The sequence below is a fragment of the Pristiophorus japonicus genome, chromosome 21 (genome assembly GCF_044704955.1).
Source record: "Pristiophorus japonicus isolate sPriJap1 chromosome 21, sPriJap1.hap1, whole genome shotgun sequence".
NCBI classification, from domain to species: Eukaryota; Metazoa; Chordata; class Chondrichthyes; family Pristiophoridae; genus Pristiophorus; species Pristiophorus japonicus.
In genome coordinates, this window is record NC_091997.1 from 8,682,697 (window position 1) to 8,708,503 (window position 25,807).

General features: G+C 47.0%; 1 protein-coding gene across 1 annotated transcript in view; it reads left to right on the forward strand.

The window, feature by feature from the left end:
* The window catches only part of ifi35 (interferon-induced protein 35), a 35,703-nt gene extending 11,385 nt beyond the window's left edge, over positions 1-24,318 (forward strand). The window contains exons 6-10 of the mRNA XM_070864363.1: positions 560-707; positions 4,897-5,003; positions 14,292-14,478; positions 17,888-18,000; positions 22,165-24,318. Of these exons, the coding sequence (XP_070720464.1) occupies positions 560-707; positions 4,897-5,003; positions 14,292-14,478; positions 17,888-18,000; positions 22,165-22,380 (771 nt within the window). The 3' untranslated portion in view covers positions 22,381-24,318. The remainder of the gene's footprint in view (positions 1-559; positions 708-4,896; positions 5,004-14,291; positions 14,479-17,887; positions 18,001-22,164) is intronic.
* The last annotated feature ends 1,489 nt before the right edge of the window (positions 24,319-25,807 follow it).

Below are 25,807 nucleotides of genomic sequence, written 5' to 3' on the forward strand. Positions count from 1 at the left end.
TTCAAATATTAACGGAATTGTTGCCTACACTTTGTTTTGTTGGGCCTGGGATAAACATAACCATTAGAATGCCGAAGACTGATGGGTTCAAAGTGGTAAGAGAGGGTCCCATCTGCCAAAGGATTACCTCTTAGCAGCACTGGCAGAGGCCTGTGAGCAGCTTGTTTGGCTATCCTGTGACTGGCGACTTGCGACAATGGGAAGGAAAAAGGATATTGTAGGAATAGTCCAGAGGGAAGTTCCTGAGTGGAAGATTGAGCGTGGGTTTTGTGGTGAAATAGTTTGGAGGGAAGGAATTGTCGAGAGGGAGTGTTACTCATGCAACACCTTGTCTAAAATGAATAACCGTTTTATATAGTGGGACTGTCCTTGTGGATAATACTTCCGACAGATACTCTACTAACAACAGTCTGGCCAGTAGTAACCATTGAATATCGGACAGTATGTCTTAATAGTCTACAGTCCACATCTTAATGCTAACATATGTTTACACAAATGTTACTTATTTGTTACCCATGCCAGTCACATTCACTTTCTGGCTTTCTTGAAATCTCTGCAGATTTCTTCCTGTATGCCTCGGAAACAATGGATTTTTACTGGCAATGTACTGGAAGATTACAAGCAAGAAGTCAAATTTGACGTACAGCCGTTCATTCGGTATCCAGTTAGAGGGGGATGTGCGCTGATTACGTTCGACGATGAAGCAGGTAAGACGCAATCCATCATCAGTAAGAAAGTGGAAACGGGATCAGTTGGTACTGAATGTCTACCTGTGCTACTTGTATTAGGATCCCAGTGAACAAAGTTAAAAGATTATTGGTTTTAAATACTGAATGGTTCCCTGCACTGGTTTCTGTTGGGCTGGATATACCTGTAAGCACTAGAATGCTGGGCTAAACCTCCCCTAAGGTTCCCCCCGATCCTAGCCCTGAACTTCCATCTTTCTGCAGTTTCTCTCCAATCTCCCCTCGTGACCTCTCCACGTTCATCTTATCCATGAGACCCACTTCCTGCTCCCTCGACCCTATTCCCACCAAACTGCTGACTACCCAACTTTCCTTTTCTGGCTCCCATGTTAACCGACATTGTTAACGGTTTTCTCTCCCCAGGCACTGTCCCCCTCCCCTTCAAATCTGCCGTCATTACCCCTCTCTTCAAAAAACAACCCTTGACCCCTCCGTCCTTGCAAACTACCATCGCACCTCCAACCTCCCTTTCCTCTCAAGTCCTGGAACATGTTGTCGCTTCCCAAATCCGAGCCCACCTTTCCCGTAACTCCATGTTTGAGTCCCTCCAATCAGGTTTCTGCCCCTGCCACAGTACCAACACGGCTCTCATCAAAGTCACAAATGACGTCTTTTGTGACTGCAACAAAGATAAACTTATCCCTTCCCATCCTTCTCAACTTGTCTGCAGCCTTTGACGCATTGGACGACTCCCATCTTCCCCCAACACCTCTCCACCGTCGTCCATTTGGGTGGAACTGCACTCGCCTGGTTCCATTCTTATCTCTCTAATCGTAGCCAGAGAATTACCTGTAACAGCTTCTCTTCCCGCCCCCGCATCGTTACCTCTGGTGTCCCCCCAAGGATCTATCCTCGGCCCCCTCCTATTCCCCATCTACATGCTGCCCCCTTGGCGACACCATCTGAAAACAAAGCATCAGTTTCCACAGGTACGCTGATGACACCCAGCTCTACCTCTCTGCCACTTCTCTCGACCCCTCCTCGGCCTCTAAATTGTCAGACTGCTCGTCCAACATCCAGTTCTGGATGAGCAGAAATTTTCTCCAATTAAATATTGGGAAGACTGAAGCCATTGTTTTCGGTCCCCGCCACAATCTCCGTTCCCCAGCCACTGACTCCATCCCTCTCCCCAACTTCGGTCTGAGGCTGAACCAGACTGTTCGCAACCTGGACCCTGAATTTGATCCCGAAATGAGCTTCCGACCAGACAACCGCAGCATAACTAAGGCCACCTATTTCCACCTCCGTAACATCGCCCGTCTCCGCCCTTGCCTCAGCTCATCCGCTGCTGAAACCCTCATCGGATAAGCGATTTCAAAATTCTCATCCTTGTTTTAAAATCCCTCCATGGCCTCACCCCTCCCTATTGCAGTAATCTCCTCCAGCCCCACAACCCCCTCTAATTCTGCCCTCTTGAGCATCCCTGATTATAATCGCTCAACCATCGGTGGCCGTGCCTCCTGTTGCCTAGGCCCTAAGCTCTGGAACTCCCTGCCGAAACCTCTCCGCCTCTCTATCCTCCTTTAAGATGCTCCTTAAAACCTACCTCTTTGACCAAGCTTTTGGTCACCTGCCCTAATTTCTCCTTGTGTGCCACGGTGTCAAATCTTTGTCTTGTAACACTTCTGTGAAGTGCTTTGGGACATTTTACTACATTAAATGTGCTATATAAATAGAAGTTGTTGTTGTTGTTGCGAGAATGATGGGCAACTTTCCCTTTAAACTGCAGCCGCGCAGCGCTCTGCAGATCCTGTGCGGTGGTAGGCCGGCCTTTGAATTGAAAACCACGCTTGGGCAAAATTTTGAATGGCCCGCGCAGCCCATTAAAGGGGCCACGTGGGTCAAAAAAAAATTAGCGGGAACATTTTTGCTGGATACAGTGGGGTCGAAATTCAGCTCCCCAATAAGGCCCGTTACCGCCCATTTGCGGCGGCCATGCGGCAGAGTCGAGTGGCCACCGATTTCTAGTCGAATGGTCGCCGCAAGCTAAATTCAGCTCGGGGGGGAGGGGGGGTTTTCTGACGGTCCCTGCTTCCGATCCACGGCTGCCGACCGGCCATCAGCGCGCGTACCGCCGGGACCCCCCTCCTCCCGCAAAACTTAGCGCGCAAAATTATCTTGCCGCCGAGCGGTGCCCCCGACAGCTTTTTCTCTCGGTGCACCTTGTCTGCTCTCTCTCTCTCTCTCTCTCTCTCTCTGCCCTGACTGTGCGGCGGCCATTAAAGGCGAGGGCCCAATGCCGCGGCCGCCATTTTTTTTTTTGTTGCCGCCTGACTTCCATGCCGGCCAGACCGTTGTGCCCCTCGGGTTCGGCCGGGCCGCCAACAGGCAACCCTGGCACCCCCTCTTGGGTGCCAGGCCGCTGGGCCCGGCCAAAGCCCTCGCTGGGTGGCCCAGTGTCCGATGGCGACTGATGACCGATTCTCTCCCCTTTAACGGAGGCGAGAGACGCGGTGACGCAGACGCGCAATGATGTCACCGCCGCTCCGCTGCTGAGTGACCGGGGCGGCGAAACTGTCCCACCTCTACATCCGCCCTCCCCTCACCAGCACTTACCGCCACACTTCCGCCCCCTTTGTGACCAACTTCCTGGCCGATTGGAAAAAAAAGAGGTGAAATTCACGAAAGAGGGCTCCTCTTCCGAAACGGTGGCAAAAACACTTTAAAAAAGCGGCAGCTTTCTGGCGGGACTAAATTTTGGCCCCAGTGTTTGAGTCAGTTTCAGTTATATTTTGTGTTCCTGTTTGACAGAAAAGATTAAGGGGTAAAAAAATTAGTTACGGCCTGTTTTTTTGGGCACGTAACCAGTGGTGTGCACCCCGACCTTTGATGGCTCGCCACGAATTGGGCCTCGGGCCTCATTCTAATAATTTGAGCACCTTGCCGGCACTTGTCGTGCTATCCCGTTGTAACGGTTTTAATTTCTGGCCGACCGCTTTGCCGGCAGCAGCCCCAAGGTGCGGCCTGGGAGAGGAGTGGATGGACAGAGGGAGAGGGTCCGCTCGTGGACAGGCAGTGGTCCTCGGGCCTGCTGTGGAGCCAGGGAGTGGGGGGGGGGGGGGGCACAGGAAGGCTTAAAGCTTAACCTCCGGTGAGCGGACCGGCCCGGAACCTGCTCTGCTCCTCTCTGACCAATTTATTTGTGAGGCCCCTCATTTACACATGTAGGGGGCTCGCTGCTGGTGGCCGCCACAGGTGCCTGAGCAACCAGCTATGAAAGTGAGCCGGTACCCATACCCTTGGCACTGATCAGGGGCAGGGCGTTGCTCCCCGAAATTGACCCTCGTAAAAGGAGAGCAACAAGATCCAAAGTTCTACCGCTAAAGATCTCCAAACTCGACGGCCTTACAATACACTGAGCACTGCGTTACCCTTTCTGTACGTCCCTCCAGTATGTGCCACTAAGAAATGTAATGAATATTATACCATGCATTTATAAATCATGTGCAAAACCTCCAGAGAATGTCTCCCAGCTGCAGTGTGATTGCATTTTCCGGGCCGGGTTGCCGTACGCTGCTCCCTCTAATGGCCCCGGCCTGCTGATGGTCTTGCAGGCCAGGACCGATCCTTGCCACTGGACCAAGACCCAGCTCTGTCGAGCCCGTGTGGTGGCTTGGTGTGCAACGGCCACCCCACGTTAAAAAAAATCCACGCACAGGCATCTTCCACCCTTCAAGATGTAATTCGGGATAAGAACAAAAGAACATAAGAATTAGGAACAGGAGTAGGCCATCTAGCCCCTCGAGCCTACTCCGCCATTCAACAAGATCATGGCTGATCTGGCCGTGGACTCAGCTCCACTTACCCGCCCGCTCCCCATAACCCTTAATTCCCTTATTTCCCTTATTGGTTAAAAATACGGAATATTAGGTCCTTCATTGAAACTCCTGTGAACTCATCCCTTTTTGGCGTGGAAGCAAGTCATCCTCGCTTCGAGGGACTGTCTATGATGATGAGGATTGCATCCAAAGTGAACACATTTCCTACTTTGTTGGTCCTGTGTTTTGCGAACCAATATGGCTGTATCCATACAAAGCTGTGGTGTTTGTCATCATATTATTGGGAATTACCTGTAAATATTATTGGAAACATAAAACTGGTTAACCTATAACACCCTAAGAATTTTTTCTTTTGACTTTTTCTATTACAGTTGCTTATAAGATATTGAAAATGGAAGAGCATCTGGTTGAAATAGAAGAGTGTCGAATTAACATAAAAGCTCATTCCTTGAAGCTGCTGATGTTAGAAGAAATTGAAGTAAGGCTTATCGGGTGAAATGTCTCCTTTTTCCTGGGGGAGGGCGGGTGGGGATGGGGGGGCGGGTGGGAGGGGGAGTGCAGGGGTGCTACTGGCTCCTGGGGAACTTGTGGAGACGCTGCCATGGCAGTGCAGCGCCCCGCTGTTAGTGTCCCGGGCCGCCATTCAACCAGGGATGGCATCATCACAGTGTGCTGCGACCCTTCTCCGCCCTGCGGGAGAAATTGCCCCACAGCCTCCGAGGCTGGCGGGAGTGGATGTCAACACCAGCTTCCCGACCCGACATCCGCTCGCGGGGCGGAGGTTGAAGGGGAAGTCGCCAACGCCCCCATCTCGCTTTGTTTTGGACGACTCTCGGGTCGGCTTCCCTACGTCCGTTTTTGCGTGCTCCGGGCCACCGTCGTGCAGCCTTTAAGCGAAGGGCAGGGACGTTGAAGCACGTCAGTGCTACGCGAAGCAGCCGCAAAGCACCGCAGCCCCCCCCCCCCCCGCCCCAGCATCAGCCCAGGACCCGCCTCTAGAGGAAATGGAGCACGTGAGATCACGCTCCGCTTCCCTCGAGGGGCGGTAAGCCAAATTCAGCGGCCCGAGGCGGGACTTCTGCACCGGGCGCAGGAAGCCCCGGCCCCAGCGGGTTACTGCCCCCAACCGGGGCGCAGGGCGATTTCGGACCCTTGGTCTTGTGGGATCAATCACCTGCAGTTATCGGCCACTAGGTGGCACTGTGGCTGACTCACAGCAATGGAGCCTTGTTCAGAAGAGCCTCAGTTGCTGTAAATGTGCCTTCTCTTTTCTGGTTTAAAAATTGGCAATTGTCATGTATTCAACTATCATTGTAACCCATGTATAAGCTGACCTAAGTTGTACACCTTGAGAACATTGACCACAGGGGGGCGAACTTGTGGGGGACACTCCTAACCTGGACTTTCAGGTATAAAAGGGGAAGCTCCACCCACCTTCACTCTCTTGAGGTCTTGGTAATAAAGGTAGCTGGTCACAGAGTGACCTTCTCTCAAGTATGGGCCTCGTGTGCATTTATACTGTGTAGTAAGGACATATTAGCAATGGTGTCCTGTGGCAGGGCATACGTAACGGTTCATTACATATGTGTCGCTATGTGTGTACCATGGCCATAAACAAAGTCATGAATGACATTCTCTGTCACTATGACCATGGTGCATTATTGCTCTTCAAGCTCTCTGCACCTTTGACATGATCAAGCACAGCATCCTCATCCATTGCTTTAGTTCTGTTGTCCAGATTGATGGGACTGCCCTCCCTCCCTTGGTTGCACACTTGATATATCCAATCGTAGCCAGAGCATCTTCATCACTGGCTTCTCTTACCCCCGCCCCCCCATCCCAACCCATGCCCTGCCACCTCCAGTCTATCCTTGATTCCCCCTCCTCTTCCTCATCTATATGTTACCTCTTAGTAACATCATTACATAGGATTACATTGGATGTACAGCACAGAAACAGGCCATTCAGCCCAACCAGTCCATGCTGGCATTTATACTCCATTCGAGCCTCCTCCTGTCTTTCCTTATCTGAATCTATCAACATAATCTTCTATTCCTTTCTCTCTCAGTCGCTTATCTAACCTCCCCTTAAATGCATCGATACTATTTGCCTCAACTACTCCCTAAGGTAGCGAGTTCCACATGCTCACCACCCTCTGGGAAAAAAAGTTTCTTTTCAATTCCCTATTTGATTTGTTGGTGACTATCTTATATTGATGGCCTTGTTTTGCTCTTCCCCACAAGTGGAAACATTGACTCTACTCTATAAAAACCTTCCATAATTTTAAAGGCCTCTATTAGGTCACCCCTCAGCCTTCTTTTCTCAAGCAAAAGGAGACCCAGCCTGTTCATCCTTTCCTAATGTATACCCTCGCATTTCTGGTATCATCCCTGTAAATCTTCTCTGCACCCTCTCCAGTGCCTTGATATCCTTTCCATAATATGTCGACCAGAATTGTACACAGTACGAGTGTTCGATACAAGCTTAGCATAAGTTCACTACTTTTCAATTCTATCCCTCTAGAAATAAACCCTACTGCTTGGTTTGCTTTTTTATGGCCTTGTTAATCTGCATCACTACTTTTCGAGATTGGTGTATTTGTACTCCGAGATCCCTTTGCTCCTCTACCCCATCCAGACTCGCACCCTCCCAGTAATAAGTGACCTCCCTATTCTTCCTCCCAAAATATAATACCTCACATTATGTGCCCATTCTGCAAGTTTATTAATGTCCTCCTGCAATTTGTTGCAGTCCTCCTCAGTATTTGGTGTCATCTGCAAATTTAGAAATTGTGTTTTTGACTTCCAAAGTCTAAATTATTAATATAAATTGTGAACAACAGTGATCGCAGCACTGATCCTTGTGGAACACCACTATCTACCTTCTGCCACTGAATAGCTACCCTTTACCCCTACTCTCTGCTTTCTGTCTTGAAATCTCCATTCTGCTACTTGTCCCCTGTCTTCGTATTCTCTGACCTTATTCATTTGTCTATTATGAAGGCCTTTTGGAAATCTAGATAAATTGCATCTACTGCATTACTATTGTCTACTCACTCTGTTACCTTTTCAAAAAATTCAATGAGGTTGGTCAAGCTTGGTTGAAATCCATGCTGACTATTAATTAGAATATTTTTGGCTTTTAGATGTTCTGTTTTCTCCTTTAGTAGGGAAACCATTATTTTTCCTACCACCGATGTTAAGCTGACTGGTCTATAGTTCCCTGGACGTGTTCTGTCCCCCTCCTTAAATCATCATCATCATAGGCAGTCCCTCGAAATCGAGGATGACTTGCTTCCACGTCAAAAAGTTCACAGGTGTTTCAATGATGGACCTAAAATTCCAGGCCCAAACTAAATCTTGAAGGGTGGAAGATGCCTGTGCTTGGATTTTGTTAACGTCTGGTGACCGTTGCACACCAGTCACCACACGGGCTTGACAGAGCTAGGTCTTGGCCCAGTAGCAAGGATTAACCAAGACGCTTGGAGACATGCTCTGGTGCACGGACCTAGTGCACACATATCACAGTGTGGGCTGGCCCGTGCTGCCCCTGGGCCCTCGCCTCTTCTGGGCCCCGAACTTGCGCCTTAAATATAGGTATTACGTAAGCAATCCGCCAGTCCTCTGGCACAACACCTTTTTTTAAACGAATGATTAAATATGTGTAGTAATGTCTCTGCTATCTCTTCCCTAGATTCTTTTAAAATGTGTGGATGTAATCTGTCTGGACCAGGGGTTTTCTCCTCTTTGAGTTGATTAGTTTATTTAATTTATCTCCTGTTATTATTTTAAATGCATTTATTTCATAGTAATCCGGTGATCCAATGTCATGTCCACATGTTCTATCTCCCCGGTAAATACTGAAGCAAAGTAATTATTTAATATTTCTGCCATCCCTCTCTCGTTGCCAGTGGTATTATTCTGTCCATCCCTGAGTAGGTCTATTCCTATCCCACCATTCTTTTTGTATTGATGTGCCCTTCATCCACAGATAAGAGGTCGGCTTTCACAAGTACACTGATGGCACCCAGCTCTACTTCTTTTGTGGCACACTCGCCTCTGAGTCAGAAGGTTGAGAGTTCAAATCCCACTCCAGGGTCTTGAGCATAAAAATCGAGGCTGACACTCCAGTGCAGTGCTGAGGGAGTGCTGCTCTGTCGGAGGTGCCGTCTTTCGGATGAGACTTTAAACCGAGGCCCCGTCTGCTCTCTTAAAAGTGGACGTAAAAGATCCCATGGCACTATTTCAAAGAAGAGCAAGGGAGTTAGCCCCGGTGTCCTGGCCAATATTTATCCCTAAATCAACATTACAAAAACAGTTTATTTGGTCATTATCACTATTGTGTTCCTGACACAGATGAGACTGCACACAGGGAGGTTAAAGTAACAGTGACCTCAGTCTTTAATAAGACACTCCAGAGTGAGGAACAGGCCTTAGGGGCCGGCTTATATACAGTGCTCCCAAGGGATGCTGGGACCCCTTGGGACTTCAGTGGATGAGCTCCCTGGTGGCGGAACATGGGAGTGCATGCTTTACAGATACACAACATCACTCCCGCCCCCAAAGTCAAAGTGAAAACTATTTACAAGGTGAGGCGGTCGGGAGCCTTTCTTTTCCTGGTGAACCGCCTCGGTACAAATGTCTGTTCTGGTGTGTTGGCTGTGCCCTCGCTGGGCTGGCGTGTTGTTGGCCCTGCAGGGCTGCTGGGTGAGCCTGGCCTTGTTGGGCTGTTGGGCGTGATGGGATCGATTTCCTGGTCCAGCGTGGTGTCGTTGGTCTCGCAGCCTCGTTTGGTCCAGGTGTTTTCTGAAAATTTGTCCATTGTCTAGTTTGACTACAAACACCCTACTCCCTTCTTTAGCTATCATCGTGCCTGCGATCCACTTGGAACCATGTCCATAGTCTAGCACATACACAGGGTCATTCAGATCAATTTCCCGTGACACAGTGGCACGACCATCGTTTACATTTTGTTGCTGCCGCCTGCTCTCTACCTGATCATGCAGGTTGGGGTGAACCAGCGAGAGTCTGGTTTTAAGTGTCCTTTTCATGAGTAGCTCAGCCGGGGGCACCCCTGTGAGCGAGTGGGGTCTCGTGCAGTAGCTGAGCAGTACTCGGGACAGGCGGGTTTGGAGTGAGCCTTCTGTGACTCGTTTAATGCTCTGTTTGATGGTTTGTACTGCCCGCTCTGCCTGCCCATTGGAGGCTGGTTTAAACGGGGCCGAGGTGACATGTTTGATCCCATTGCGGGTCATGAATTCTTTAAATTCGGCACTGGTGAAACATGGCCCGTTGTCACTGACCAGTATGTCAGGCAGGCCGTAGGTGGCAAACATGGCCCTCGGGCTTTCAATGGTGGTAGTGGCGGTGCTTCCCGACATTATTTCACATTCAATCCATTCTGAAAAAGCATCCACTACCACTAGGAACATTTTACCGAGAAATGGGCCCGCATAGTCGACATGGATCCTCGAACATGGTCTGGAGGGCCAGGACCACAAACTTATTGGTGCCTCTCTGGGCGCGTTGCTCAACTGAGCACATACGCTGCATTGCTGTACACAGGACTCTAAGTCAGAGTCGATACCGGGCCACCACACGTGGAATCTGGCTATCGCTTTCATCATTACTATACTCACGTGTGTTCTGTGGAGATCCGAGATGAACGTCTCCCTGCCCTTTTTTGGGTAGCACTACGCGGTTACCCCACAACAGGCAGTCTGCCTGAATGGACAGCTCATCCTTTCGCCGCTGGAACAGCTTGATTGGCTCTTGCATTTCAACGGGGATGCTGGCCCAGCTCCCATGCAGTACACAGTTTTTTACTAAGAACAGCAGAGGATCTTGGCTGGTCCAAGTCCTAATCTGGCGGGCCGTGACAGGTGATTTATCATTTTCAAACGCTTCCATGACCATCAACAAGTCTGCGGGCTGTGCCACCATCAACAAGTTTTCATGCTGCGCCATTTCCACCCCCGTGGTGGGCAATGGTAGCTGACCGAGAGCATTCGCACAGTTCTCGGTGCCTGGCCTGTGGCGGATGGTATATTTATACGTTGATAGCGCGAGTGCCCACCTTTGTATGCAGGCTGAGGCATTAGTATTTATCCCCTTGTTTTCAGCGAACAGGGATGCGAGGGGCTTGTGATCGGTTTCCAGCTCAAATTTGAGGCCAAACAGGTACTGATGCATTTTCTTTACCCCGAACACACACACACGCTAATGCCTCTTTCTCAATCATGCTGTAGGCCCTCTCGGCCTTAGACAAGCTCCTGGAAGCATAGGCGACAGGTTGCAACTTCCCCGCAACATTGGCTTGTTGTAATACACACTCCGTACGACGACGCGTTACATGCTAGCACAAGTCTTTTACACGGGTTATACAATACAGGCAGCTTGTTGGAGCATAAAATGTTTCTGGCTTTCTCAAAAGCAATTACTTGTTTTTTTTCCCCATACCCAGTTCTCACCTTTGGGCAATAACACGTGTAGGGGCTCTAAAAGGGTGCTTAACCCCGGTAGGAAGTTACCAAAATAGTTGAGGAGTCCCAGGAACGACCGCAGCTCCGTAACATTCTGTGGCCTGGGCGTGTTCCTGATAGCCTCTGTCTTGGCGTCTGTGGGCCGAATGCCGTCCGCCGCGATCTTTCTCCCCAAAAACTCCACTTCTGTTGCCAAGAAGACGCATTTCGACCTCTTCAGCCACAGCCCTACGCGATCCAGTCGCTGGAGGACCTCCTCCAGGTTTTGTAGGTGCTTAGCGGTGTCCCGACCCGTGACCAATATGTCATTCTGAAAGACCACCAGCCTCTGGGACCAAGTGGATCCGCACCTTCGCCCCGGAAAAGTTTCCAATGCCTGGCTCAAAAAGGGAAGGAAATTTGTTAAGAACCTGGGTACATGTGGCCTCATCAACATGTGATAGCGCTTGGATGTCATCCCAGTTCCAGCGGATTTTGCCCAGCCAGCTCCTTCCAAGCAGTGTTGGGCCATCGCCCGGGACAATCCTGAGTGGCAGTTCGTGCACCGTGCCCTCATAGGTGACCTTGACCATGGCGCTGCCCAGGACAGTGATCAGCTCTTTGGTGTACGTTCTCAGTTTCGTGTGGATGGGGCTCAGGGCTGGTCTGAATGCCGTGTTGCACCACAGTCTCTCAAACATCTATTTACTCATGATGGATTGGTTTGCGCCAGTGTCCAGTTCCATGGCTACGGGTAAGCCATTAAATTTTACGTTTAGCATTATAGGTGGACATTTCGTCGAAAATGTGTGCACCCCGTGTACTTCAGCATCTGCCTCCTCTCTCTGAGACTCGAAATTGCTTTGATCCACCATGGACTGATCTTCCTCTGCCACGTGGTGGTTAGCAGGTTTTGCAGAGTTTGCAGCTCGTTTGTAAGCTCGTTGGAGATGCCCCATTGTTCCACAGCTCTTGCAAACATACCCTTTGAAGCGGCATGAATAGGCTGAATGGAAGCCTCCACAACGCCAACAAAGTGTGAATTGCCTTGCATTCCTCCTATAGAAACATAGAAACATAGAAAATAGGTGCAGGAGTAGGTCATTCAGCCCTTCTAGCCTGCACCGCCATTCAATGAGTTCATGGCTGAACATGCAACTTCAGTACCCCATTCCTGCTTTCTCGCCATACCCCTTGATCCCCCTAGTAGTAAGGACTTCATCTAACTCCCTTTTGAATATATTTCGTGAATTGGCCTCAACTACTTTCTGCGGTAGAGAATTCCACAGGTTCACCACTCTCTGGGTGAAGAAGTTTCTCCTCATCTCGGTCCTAAATGGCTTACCCCTTATCCTCAGACTGTGACCCCTGGTTCTGGACTTCCCCAACATTGGGAACATTCTTCCTGCATCTAACCTGTCTAAACCCGTCAGAATTTTAAACATTTCTATGAGGTCCCCTCTCATTCTTCTGAACTCCAGTGAATACAAGCCCAGTTGATCCAGTCTTTCTTGATAGGTCAGTCCCACCATCCCGGGAATCAGTCTGGTGAATCTTCGCTGTACTCCCTCAATAGCAAGAATGTCCTTCCTCAAGTTAGGAGACCAAAACTGTACACAATACTCCAGGTGTAGCCTCACCAAGGCCCTGTACAACTGTAGCAACACCTCCCTGCCCCTGTACTCAAATCCCCTCGCTATGAAGGCCAACATGCCATTTGCTTTCTTAACCGCCTGCTGTACCTGCATGCCAACCTTCAATGACTAATGTACCATGACACCCAGGTCTCGTTGCACCTCACCTTTTCCTAATCTGTCACCATTCAGATTTGTTGGGGACTCTGAGTCATCTGGGTCACCTGCGGCCTGCTGGCAGTTGCAGACTCGTGGGTTCTGCCCAGTACATTTCTGCTCGCAAACACAGTTCCAGTTAACTTCTGAACATTGCTAGCACTTGTGTGCTGAGAGATTTGTTTGGTGTTATCACTGGTGGACATAAACGCCTGTGCTATCGCAATGGCCTTACTGAGGGTCAGTGTCTCTACAGTCACAAGTTTTCGTAGGTTGGTCTTGTGGCCAATGCCCAGTACAAAAAAGTCTCTGAGCATTTGCTCCAGGTAGCCATCAAACGCACATTGTCTTGCAAGTCGCCTTAGCTCGGCGACGTAGCTCGCCACTTCCTGACCTTCAGATCGCTGGCACGTGTAGAACCGATACCTCGCCATCAGCACGCTCTCCCTCGGGTTAAGATGCTCCTGAACCAGTGTACACAGCTCCTCATACGACTTATCTGTGGGTTTCACTGGAGCCAGAAGATTCTTCATGAGGCTGTAGGTCGGTGCCCCGCAGACTGTGAGGAGGACCGCTCTCCTTTTTGCAGCGCTTCCTTCTCCATCCAGCTCATTGGCTACAAAGTACTGGTCTAGCCATTCGACATAGGCTTCCCAGTCCTCACCCACTGAGAACTTCTCCAGGATGCCCACAGTTTGCTGCATCTTTGCGTTGGATTCGTATACTCGTCACCAGTTACTGTGTTCCTAACACAGATGAGACTGCACACAGGGAGGTTAAAGTAACAGTGACCTCAGTCTTTAATAAGACACTCCAGAGTGAGGAACAGGCCTTAGGGGCAGGCTTATATACAGTGCTCCCAAGGGATCCCTTGGGTCTTCAGGGGATGAGCTCCCTGGTGGCGGAACATCAGAGTGCATGCTTTACAGATACACAACAATCACATTGCTGTTTGTGGGAGCTTAAGTGTGCGCAAATTGCCAGCCGCGTTTCCCACATTGCAACATTGAGTACACTCCAAAAGTACTTAATTGGCTGTATAGTGCTTTGAGATGTCCGGTGGTCGTGAAAGGCGCTATATAAATCCAAGTCTTTCTTTTTTTTCTATTTAGTGGCCCTATTCACATCCTGACCTTCCTTGTTTTTATTGATGTGCCCATCATCCACAGATAAGAGGTCGGCTTTCACAAGCACGCTGACAACACCCAGCTCTACTTCTTCATCACTTCTCTTGACCCCCCCCTGCTGCCTCTTTTCTATCAGACTGCTTGTTTGACCGGTTCACTTTTTGGTTCAACGCTTACTATGATGATGCCATCTTACCACGTGTTACGTTGCAGTGGTTTCAGAATGCATTTCTGTCGGGTGCCATGTTATAGGTCTTAACAAATGGGCATTAAGTTGAGAGCTTTTGTGAGTTTTACCGGGTCAGCTATGCATTCTGGCCTGCACTCAGTCTGCGCTCAATCTCCATGAAATAAGATAATTGACATTTACAAATGAACTTTTCCCGCAGATTGAGACACGAGTGTGTAAAAATAGAATCCTGCTTTCGGAAATCCCAAAGTCTTTCACAAACGATCAGATTCTTGACAAGTTGGAGCTGCACTTCAGCAAACTGAGAAATTCTGGAGGAGAAGTGGAAAAAATTGAGATGTTGCAAGATTCCGGCAATGTTGTAATTAAATTTATTGACGAAGGAGGTAAGATATGTGGATTGTTCCCCTCCTAATGTCCCCTTCTTTGGCACATAGTAATTCGGGCTTCTTCGCCAACGCCTCTGCATCTTTGGACTTCCTGCTGTGTGTATTCAATGATTATAGATTTTAACATGTCTTGCCCTGACTTGATTCTGTGTATTTGTAAGCAGTAAATGCTTTTGTCTTTTTGCAAAGTTTGCGGTTCTTGTTGCTGCTTGTGTTCATCTATCACTCAATACTGAAATATAGAAACATAGAAAATAGGTGCAGGAGTAGGCCATTCGGCCCTTCGAGCCTGCACCGCCATTCAATGAGTTCATGGCTGAACATGCAACTTCAGTATCCCATTCCTGCTTTCTCGCCATACCCCTTGATCCCCCTAGTAGTAAGGACTACACCTAACTTATTTTTGAATATATTTAGTGAATTGGCCTCAACTACTTTCTGTGGTAGAGAATTCCACAGGTTCACCACTCTCTGGGTGAAGAAATTTCTCCTCATCTTGGTCCTAAATGGCTTACCTCTTATCCTTAGACTGTGTCCCCTGGTTCTGGACTTCCCCAACATTGGGAACATTCTTCCTACATCTAACCTGTCTAAACCCGTCAGAATTTTAAACGTTTCCATGAGGTCCCCTCTCATTCTTCTGAACTCCAGTGAATACAAGCCAAGTTGATCCATTCTTTCTTGATAGGTCAGTCCCACCATCCCGGGAATCAGTCTGGTGAATCTTCGCTGTACTCCCTCAATAGCAAGAATGTCCTTCCTCAGGTTAGGAGACCAAAACTGTACACAATACTCCAGGTGTGGCCTCACCAAGGCCCTGTACAACTGTAGCAACACCTCCCTGCCCCTGTACTCAAATCCCCTCGCTATGAAGGCTAACATGCCATTTGCTTTCTTAACCGCCTGCTGTACCTGCATGCCAACCTTCAATGACTGATGTACCATGACACCCAGGTCTCGTTGCACCTTCCCTTTTCCTAATCTGTCACCATTCAGATAATAGTCTGCCTCTCTGTTTTTACCACCAAAGTGGATAACCTCACATTTATCCACATTATACTTCATCTGCCATGCATTTGCCCACTCACCTAACCTATCCAAGTCACTCTGCAGCCTCATAGCATCCTCCTCGCAGCTCACACTGCCACCCAACTTAGTGTCATCCGCAAATTTGGAGATACTACATTTAATCCCCTCGTCTAAATCATTAATGTACAGTGTAAACAGCTGGGGCCCCAGCACAGAACCTTGCGGTACCCCACTAGTCACTGCCTGCCATTCTGAAAAGTACCCATTTACTCCTACTCTTTGCTTCCTGTCTGACAACCAGTTCTCAATCCACGTCAGCACACTACCCCCAATCCCATGTGCTTTAACTTTGCACATTAATCTCTTGTGTGGGACCTTGTCGAAAGCCTTCTGAAAGTCCAAATATACCACATCAACTGGTTCTCCTTTGTCCACTTTACTGGAAACATCCTCAAAAAATTCCAGAAGATTTGTCAAGCATGATTTCCCTTTCACAAATCCATGCTGACTTGGACCTATCATGTCACCATTTTCCAAATGCGCTGCTATGACATCCTTAATAATTGATTCCATCATTTTACCCACTACTGAGGTCAGGCTGACCGGTCTATAATTTCCTGTTTTCTATCTCCCTCCTTTTTTTAAAAGTGGGGTTACATTGGCTACCCTCCACTCGATAGGAACTGATCCAGAGTCAATGGAATGTTGGAAAATGACTGTCAATGCATCCGCTATTTCCAAGGCCACCTCCTTAAGTACTCTGGGATGCAGTCCATCAGGCCCTGGGGATTTATCGGCCTTCAGTCCCATCAATTTCCCCAACACAATTTCCCGACTAATAAAGATTTCCCTCAGTTCCTCCTCCTTACTAGACCCTCTGACCCCTTTTACATCCGGAAGGTTGTTTGTGTCCTCTTTAGTGAATACTGAACCAAAGTACTTGTTCAATTGGTCTGCCATTTCTTTGTTCCCCGTTATGACTTCCCCTGATTCTGACTGCAGGGGACCTACGTTTGTCTTTACTAACCTTTTTCTCTTTACATACCTATAGAAACTTTTGCAATCCGCCTTAATGTTCCCTGCAAGCTTCTTCTCGTACTCCATTTTCCCTGCCCTAATCAAACCCTTTGTCCTCCTCTGCTGAGTTCTAAATTTCTCCCAGTCCCCAGGATCGCTGCTATTTCTGGCCAATTTGGTAAAGAACCACCTCCTGACGTCTAACCTAGATCTAGCCCTATACAACTTAAATTTGTGACTTCTGGACCAGCCTAACCTATTTAGTTGAGATGAACTGTCAGCTGAAACCCCATCTATTCCCTTCATTAGCTTATAAACCCCAATCATAAATCTATGCTGCTGTAAGGTGTAGAGTCCCAACTCTTCCAGCCTATCTTGATAACTAAGATGCTTTAGACTTGGAATTAGTCCTGTGGCCCTCCTCTGCTTCAGATTGCTGGGGCTTGCAGGTTTCGATGACCACTGTCTGGACACTCCTGGCATAGATTTGGTTGAGGGCCGGATTGGCTGTGATGTTCCCTGTGATTGAACATCACGCCGAGGATCACTGTCTGGACTCACACGTGAAGAACAGTCGCGAGGGTGAGATTTGTTCCATGTATGATTTTAACAGTATGAAGCACGTGTGATTTTAAAAAGTGGTCGCAGGTTTAAATGATGAAAAAAAATGAATCCATTTGTGAGTAGTCGCAGAATTGATCAAGCCTGCAACCTTCCAGGTCCGTGCAGCTCAGCTACCCACTGCCTTAACCAGCTGAGGGGGTGGAACTTCAAAATATGAGTCTAGTTGTAGCCCCCCCTTGCCCTGCTCCCTCCTTGGTGAATTCAAAAGCTGTTGGGGGTCAAAACACAGATTTTGAGTCCACAAAAGGCCCACAAAACAACCCAGTGAGGAATAAAATGGAAAATAGTTACGCTTCTCAGGGCCCCACAATGTGAGTTCCTGGTCTCGGTTAGGCTACTGATCTCGTTGAATGGATGAAGAGGCTCGAATGGGCCTGACCGGCCTACTCCTGTTCCTATGTTCCACTGAGAAATCAAAGATTTCAAGGATGTCCTGGCCACTAGAAGAAAGAGGGAATAATACAATGAGCCCCACTCGCTCCCTTTCATTGCCACACACCTTGAAGTGCCCGGTCACCAAGCAAGTCTTACAGAGGCCCGACAAGTCATCCTTTTCTGCTCCGATAATTGTTGAGTCCTCGGGGACGGGACCAACAATGGAGGCAACATGTGAAGGATTTTAGAGACTTTCCAAAAGTGATCGGTGCTACAGGAATAGCAGTGCTCGAGGCAGAAATACTTGCATGACTACACCTGGATACAAAGTTAAGTTTCATTTATCTAATATTTCTTTCAGTTGCTCAGAATTTGACGAAGAAAGAGTTTCACCAAGTGGAGTTTCGAGGATATGAGAAAAATATGCCTCTGAGGGTCTCGCCTTTTATTACTGGTGAAATTGTGAAGCTGAAGGTATTGAAGGAATCGCAGTCTGCCATTTGTCTTTTGTTTATTTTATCGGGATGAATATTTTTTATCAAGTGAAATTATCATACCTACAGGCAACAATTAGAATATGTGTGCATTATATATACTTTATGGGGGTCGTGAGTTGAGTTTAGTGACAGTCAGTAAGTTTCCGAATTGACAATGCGACTGAGGAGAGATGCTGAGCAATGCACACACTTTTCACTGGGCAGAATTGATGGGAAATCTGACACATTTCTCAAGGGCCCAGAAAACAGGGGATTAAGATTTACAACGCACTGGTCAGGGAACAGGAAGCACTCGCCTCTGAATCAGAAGGTTGTGAGTTCAAGTGCACTCCAGGGACTTGAACACAAAAAAAAGCACCGATCAGAGAAGAGGGGAGTAATATTTACAGCGTACTAGTCAGAGAACAGGGGAGTAATATTTACAGCGTACTAGTCAGAGAACAGGGTAATAATATTTACACTGCACTAGTCAGAGAACAGGGTTGTAATATTTACAGCGTACTAGTCAGAGAACAGTGTAGTAATATTTACAGCGTACTAGTCAGAGAACAGGGGAGTAATATTTGCAGCGTACTAGTCAGAGAACAGGGTAGTAATATTTACAGCATACTAGTCAGAGAACAGGGGAGTAATATTTACAGCGTACTAGTCAGAGAACAGGGTAGTAATATTTACAGTGTACTAGTCAGAGAACAGGGTAATAATATTTACACTGCACTAGTCAGAGAACAGGGTAGTAATATTTACAGCGTACTAGTCGAAGAACAGGGTAGTAATATTTACAGCGTACTAGTCAGAGAACAGGGGAGTAATATTTACAGCGTACTAGTCAGAGAACAGGGGAGTAATATTTACAGCGTACTAGTCAGAGAACAGTGTAGTAATATTTACAGCGTACTAGTCAGAGAACAGGGGAGTAATATTTGCAGCGTACTAGTCAGAGAACAGGGTAGTAATATTTACAGCATACTAGTCAGAGAACAGGGGAGTAATATTTACAGCATACTAGTCAGAGAACAGGGGAGTAATATTTGCAGCGTACTAGTCAGAGAACAGGGTAGTAATATTTACAGCGTACTAGTCAAAGAACAGGGTAATAATATTTACACTGCACTAGTCAGAGAACAAGGTAGTAATATTTACAGCGTACTAGTCAGAGAACAGGGGAGTAATATTTACACTGCACTAGTCAGAGAACAGGGTAGTAATATTTACAGCGTACTAGTCAGAGAACATGGGAGTAATATTTACACTGCACTAGTCAGAGAACAGGGTAGTAATATTTACAGCGTACTAGTCAGAGAACAGGGTAATAATATTTACACTGCACTAGTCAGAGAACAGGGGAGTAATATTTACAGCGTACTAGTCAGAGAACAGGGTAGTAATATTTACAGCGTACTAGTCAGAGAACAGGGGAGTAATATTTACACTGCACTAGTCAGAAAACAGGGTAGTAATATTTACAGCGTACTAGTCAGAGAACAGGGGAGTAATATTTGCAGCGTACTAGTCAGAGAACAGGGGAGTAATATTTACAGCGTACTAGTCAGAGAACAGGGGAGTAATATTTACACTGCACTAGTCAGAGAACAGGGTAGTAATATTTACAGCGTACTAGTCAGAGAACATGGGAGTAATATTTACACTGCACTAGTCAGAGAACAGGGTAGTAATATTTACAGCGTACTAGTCAGAGAACAGGGTAATAATATTTACACTGCACTAGTCAGAGAACAGGGGAGTAATATTTACAGCGTACTAGTCAGAGAACAGGGTAGTAATATTTACAGCGTACTAGTCAGAGAACAGGGGAGTAATATTTACACTGCACTAGTCAGAAAACAGGGTAGTAATATTTACAGCGTACTAGTCAGAGAACAGGGGAGTAATATTTGCAGCGTACTAGTCAGAGAACAGGGTAGTAATATTTACAGCGTACTAGTCAGAGAACAGGGGAGTAATATTTACACTGCACTAGTCAGAGAACAGGGTAGTAATATTTACAGCGTACTAGTCAGAGAACAGGGGAGTAATATTTGCAGCGTAATAGTCAGAGAACAGGGTAGTAATATTTACAGCTTACTAGTCAGAGAACAGGGGAGTAATATTTACAGCGTACTAGTCAGAGAACAGGGGAGTAATATTTGCAGCGTACTAGTCAGAGAACAGGGTAGTAATATTTATAGCATACTAGTCAGAGAACAGGGTAATAATATTTACACTGCACTATTCAGAGAACAGGGTAGTAATATTTGCAGCGTACTAGTCAGAGAACAGGGTAGTAATATTTACAGCATACTAGTCAGAGAACAGGGTAGTAATATTTACAGCGTACTAGTCAGAGAACAGGGGAGTAATATTTACACTGCACTAGTCAGAGAACAGGGTAGTAATATTTACAGCGTACTAATCAGAGAACAGTGGAGTAATATTTGCAGCATACTAGTCAGAGAACAGGGTAGTAATATTTACAGCGTACTAGTCAGAGAACAGGGGAGTAATATTTACAGCATACTAGTCAGAGAACAGGGGAGTAATATTTGCAGCGTACTAGTCAGAGAACAGGGTAGTAATATTTACAGCGTACTAGTCAGAGAACAGGGTAATAATATTTACACTGCACTAGTCAGAGAACAGGGTAGTAATATTTACAGCGTACTAGTCAGAGAACAGGGGAGTAATATTTACAGCATACTAGTCAGAGAACAGGGGAGTAATATTTGCAGCGTACTAGTCAGAGAACAGGGTAGTAATATTTACAGCGTACTAGTCAGAGAACAGGGTAGTAATATTTACAGCGTACTAGTCAGAGAACAGGGTAGTAATATTTACACTGCACTAGTCAGAACAGGGGAGTAATATTTACACTGCACTAGTCAGAGAACAGGGTAGTAATATTTACAGCGTACTAGTCAGAGAACAGGGAAGTAATATTTACAGCGCACCGATCGAGAACGGTGTAATATTTACAGCGCACCGATCGAGAACGGTGTAATATTTACAGCGCACCGATCGAGAACAGTGTAATATTTACAGCGCACCGATCGAGAACAGTGTAATATTTACAGCGCACCGATCGAGAACAGTGTAATATTTACAGCGCACCGATCGGGTGCACCGTTAATGTTGATCCGCTGTTTTTTCCTTCACCAACCAGAGTCCTAGGCCACTGGAGCCTCCTGCGCCTTGCCAGCTTTTCATTCTTCCCTTTCTACCTGTCAGCTTTAGCTATTCACACAACCTCTGTGCCGTGTATATGTCTCTATTTCTCTCATTATGTCTCCATTTATCTCCTGCTAACATCACGCCTGCCATTTAACCATCTCCCGTTCTCCACCCAAGCAATGCACAGGTCGTTCTATTTCTTTTCCCATGGGCTAGACTTTCGCCTTCATTGTCGGCAATTTTCTCGGCGGTACAGCTGTTTTTCCGCCCGGCGAAAGTTTCCACTTAAGTTTTTCAATGTTATCGTCCACACCTGAACACACCCGCTGGGACCGAACCGCCCACGTGCAACGCCGAGAACAATCGCCAGGGCGTAAGTTTGGCCTCAACCGCTGACGTCCAGATCGCCGAGAGACCCGCCCTGGAAAAGCTGTTTAACCGGGGCGGTAGGTGAGTGCTTTTAAGGTTTCCCACCTCCCTAGGCCCAAATTTTAGCCTCGGACTAAATTTTAGTACTTACCGTCCATTCTGGTAACGACCGCCCATGTTACTAACTTTCCACCTAACAGCCGAGAAAACCGCTGACAATGAGTGTCCAACGCCCATTTTCTCGCCGGGCGATTCGTTTTAATTACTTTAAACATGAAAATGGAAATTCTTGCCAGCTTTACTCACCGAACATTGGCAGTTCTTCTCAGCGGGCAATTAGGCATTGAGGGCCTTTAGGGAACATCTTGCCCCATGTGTTTGTTTTTCTTTTTTCCTTCGTCCCTTCCCCCTTTCCCTTCTTCTGTTCTTTTTTACAGTACCGTTCAGCTGTAAAGGACTGTAATATCTTCTAGTCCTTTTTCCCCCACAGAAGCTGCCTGACTTTGCTGAATATTTTCAGCTTCCTCTGTTTTTATTTTCAGTGACTGCAGTACAGGGACTTCATACTTTTGAAACGTTCTGTTGCTTTCTGTTTTACCTTCAGACGTGTGAGATTGTGTCCAAGAGGAGCGTGCTGTTTACTGGAATTCCAGATGTAATGGATGAAGAGATCCTTCAGGATATTTTGGAAATACACTTCCAGAAACCCAGCAATGGAGGTGGAGAGGTGGATGCATTTGTATACATCCCTGAGGGGAAAAGTGCAATTGTCTGCTTTGAGGCAGACAATGCGAAGGCTGATGACAAGTATGAACTGTGAAGATCTGCACCCATTTTACCAACAAAGAGTTACTAGACTGCTAAGCTTAAGCTAAAGATGACGGACTGCTCTTCCGAATTGATATATAGGCAATGTTAACTTGTACCCACACTTATCTATGCTGTTCAATTTCCAATTAGCTTGAAGTAAAATATTGGCGTCTTGTCAGTGGTTTTACGTTAAAGGGGATGATAGGTGTGCCGTTTTTCCACCATCAGTGGCACTCACAGATCCGAAGCTGAGGATTTCTTCCCATCCCCATGCCCCATCCAGCCGAAAGAACGAATCATTCGCTCCCAGACCATCGCAAGTGCCGCCATGAAACCATTAGGGAGGTGCACAAGAGCTGCCGTGGGAGTTACATTCTGCTCTGCCTGGCACTCTCTTTCCCCCGTCTGGTGTAGTGTGGCTCGGCCCAAGAACTGCGTGGTGTGTGTGTGGGCCAGGAGGCCTCCGCTCGCAAACAACTGAATGGGAAAACAGCAGTTCGGAACTGGAACACATGGCCCCATTGTGAGTATCAAAACGTGACCCCTCATTGATAACTGAAATACCCGTCAAGTTAGACACCTTTATGGATGTAGAATATATTAAAATAACAGGGAAGGGGGATAGTCATGGTTCAATTACAGCACTGGATTTTTGGGTACACTTAATTCTGGCGAACACAAGGATAACTTTGATAGCTTAAATGGCTATTATGAATAAGAACATAAGAAATAGGAGCAGGAGTAGGCCATACAGCCCCTCGAGCCTACTCCACCATTTAATATGATCATCGCTGATCCGATCATGGACTCAGGTCCACTTCCCTGCCCGCTCCCCATAACCCCTTAATCCCTTATCAAGTATGAGCATCAGCTTGAGGATTGTAAGAGAAATTTGGCATTAGGGGTACCAGCGGGACAAGGGTTAAAGTGCTGGTCCCTGCATAAGGAGGTAAAGGCTTCTCTTCTCACGCCTTGTATCTCTTCTCACGCCTTGTACCTCTTCTCGCGCCTTGTACATTCCAGCTCCAAGGCTCCAGAAGGTACTGTTATGGGTTGGGATACCAGATAGTATTCCAACATGGAATGTCAATAGGAGAGAACCTAAACAGACCGCTGATAAGGCGGTGAGAAGAGACCAGAGAGAGACTTCATGGCTCCAAAGGAAATGTATAACAAATCCCAACGTAATGATACCATTCTGGGAACGGTCTAAGATGGTCACGAGATCATGGCCTGTCAATCCGGAGTAGTACTGATAAGGTAGTCCAATTAGGGAAGTAGCGCTGATAAGGTAGTCCAATTAGAGATCTAGGGAGGTCTTGTCCGGGAACAGAGGGGTTTTTGAAATGTATAAAAGTTGTATGATTGTGCTGTTTGGGGAGCATCCCCACTCACAGGCGGCTGTGATGCGGGTTGTTCCCGGACGTTCGGAATAAAGATCGTTATACTTTGCCATCCGTCTCTGTCTGCTAACTTCGAGTATCGCTACGTGGGCTGGGCCGAGCGTCGACCCTCTATATCAGTGGGCCCGCTCGTGGGAAAAGAAGCCTTCCCTCTCTTCCCCCAACAAGGATTAAAGAATATTTTAAGCAGAACTTCAGCTGTATATTTTTTTTTTTACCAGCCTTGTGTTTTAAAGTTGTCGCTGTAGCAATATCTGATCCTCTGCTGAATGAACAAGATTGTGCCCCAAACCCCCAGCCTCCATCACCCGGATTAATACCCAGAGAAGCCTAGACATTGAATTCACAACTGTTGCACATCCTTGTGTTGAATTGGTGCTCCCTCCCTCTTTCCAAAATCTGGGCTGCACCTTTGAGCTTCTGGGAAGGATGGGGTGGGAGAGAAACAAAGACGTTCTGAAAGCTACGATTTATCACTGCTGGAAATCAGGAGGTTAAAAAGCAGCACTGGTTATTTGATGTGAAGATGTTGTAGTACCATCATCATCATCATAGGCAGTCCCTCGGAATCGAGGAAGACTTGCTTCCACTCTAAAAATGAGTCCTTAGGTGACTGAACAGTCCAATACGAGAACCACAGTCCCTGTCACAGGTGGGACAGATAGTCATTGAGGGAAAGGGAGGGTGGGACAGGTTTGCCACACGCTCTTTCCACGCTTGATTTCTGCATGCTCTCGGCGACGAGACTCGAGGTGCTCAGCACCCTCCCGAATGCAATTCCTCCACTTAGGGCGGTCTTTGGCCAAGGACACCCAAGTGTCAGTGGGGACGTTGCACTTTATCAGGGAGACTTTCAGCGTGTCCTTGTAACATTTTCTCTGCCCACCTTTGGCTCATTTGCCGTGAGGGAGTTCCGAGTAGAGTAGTACCAGAGTGTAAGCAAATGCACAAACATGCAGATCAAATCCAGACCTAAACTGGAACACAGCCCTTCAAATCCTGTGCCACATCAAACCGAACTAAAAAAAGGACCTGGTCAACCACTGAAGCTGATATATTATATATAAAGTATTCACATTTCCTGTGGGAATAGGATAATAGTAAAATAAAGCTCATTTGATTTTGATCATGTTGTAAACAATTAGCCAACATACTTATTAAAATATCTCCTATTTGTCTTCCAATACAATGCCAGTGTTTTTTTATTCATTTCATCACCATTTCAGGTGTCTAGGAATGGGAGTACTGTTATCTTATACATTTAATATGTTTGTTCATTTATAGGCAGTCCCTTGAGGATAACTAGCTTCCACACTAAAAATGAGTACTCAGGTGACTGAACTCATTTTAAATGGTGGAAGATGCCTGTGAGTGGATTTTTTTAACGTGGGGTGGCCGTTGCACACCAGCCACCACACGGGCTTGACAGAGCAGGGTCTTGGTCCAGTGGCAAGGGGATCCAGGCTCTGCCGCATGTGCCAATACATACACACAAACTCAAACATACTCCTACTGTCCTCCTTTCTTCCTATTTAATATGTGCCTTGTTTATATCCTCCATAGATATATACATTGAAACAAACATACATAGGACACTGGGCATGTGTCTTCAATCAGGAACTTGAGGGGATCTGCGAATAGAACCCTTCCCGGACTTAGCCGGACATTTGCTGAACAATCTAAGCTTGTGTTTGGCTCCGGTTTGCTCAGTCCAACTGCCAAATCATCTAAAGTAGCTGAAAAGCACACAGTCTGACTCATTTTTTGCTCATTTATAGTGTTTGTACAAAATACATATTTCTACTGGTATGCAGTCACTCAGCCATTATATCAGGATTTGATTATGCTACAAGCGCTAACCAGAATATCTAGTGGTTAGCAGGAAGACTTTGATAAATAGGTCCACTCACGCGTGCAATGCAACTCAATCACATTATCAGCCGCATGTTTCTCAGTTAGCCTCTCTTGCAGAGATTTCTCATATCTCACTGGTTGAGGACTGCCCTCTTCATAATGGTAAGAATATTTCTTATC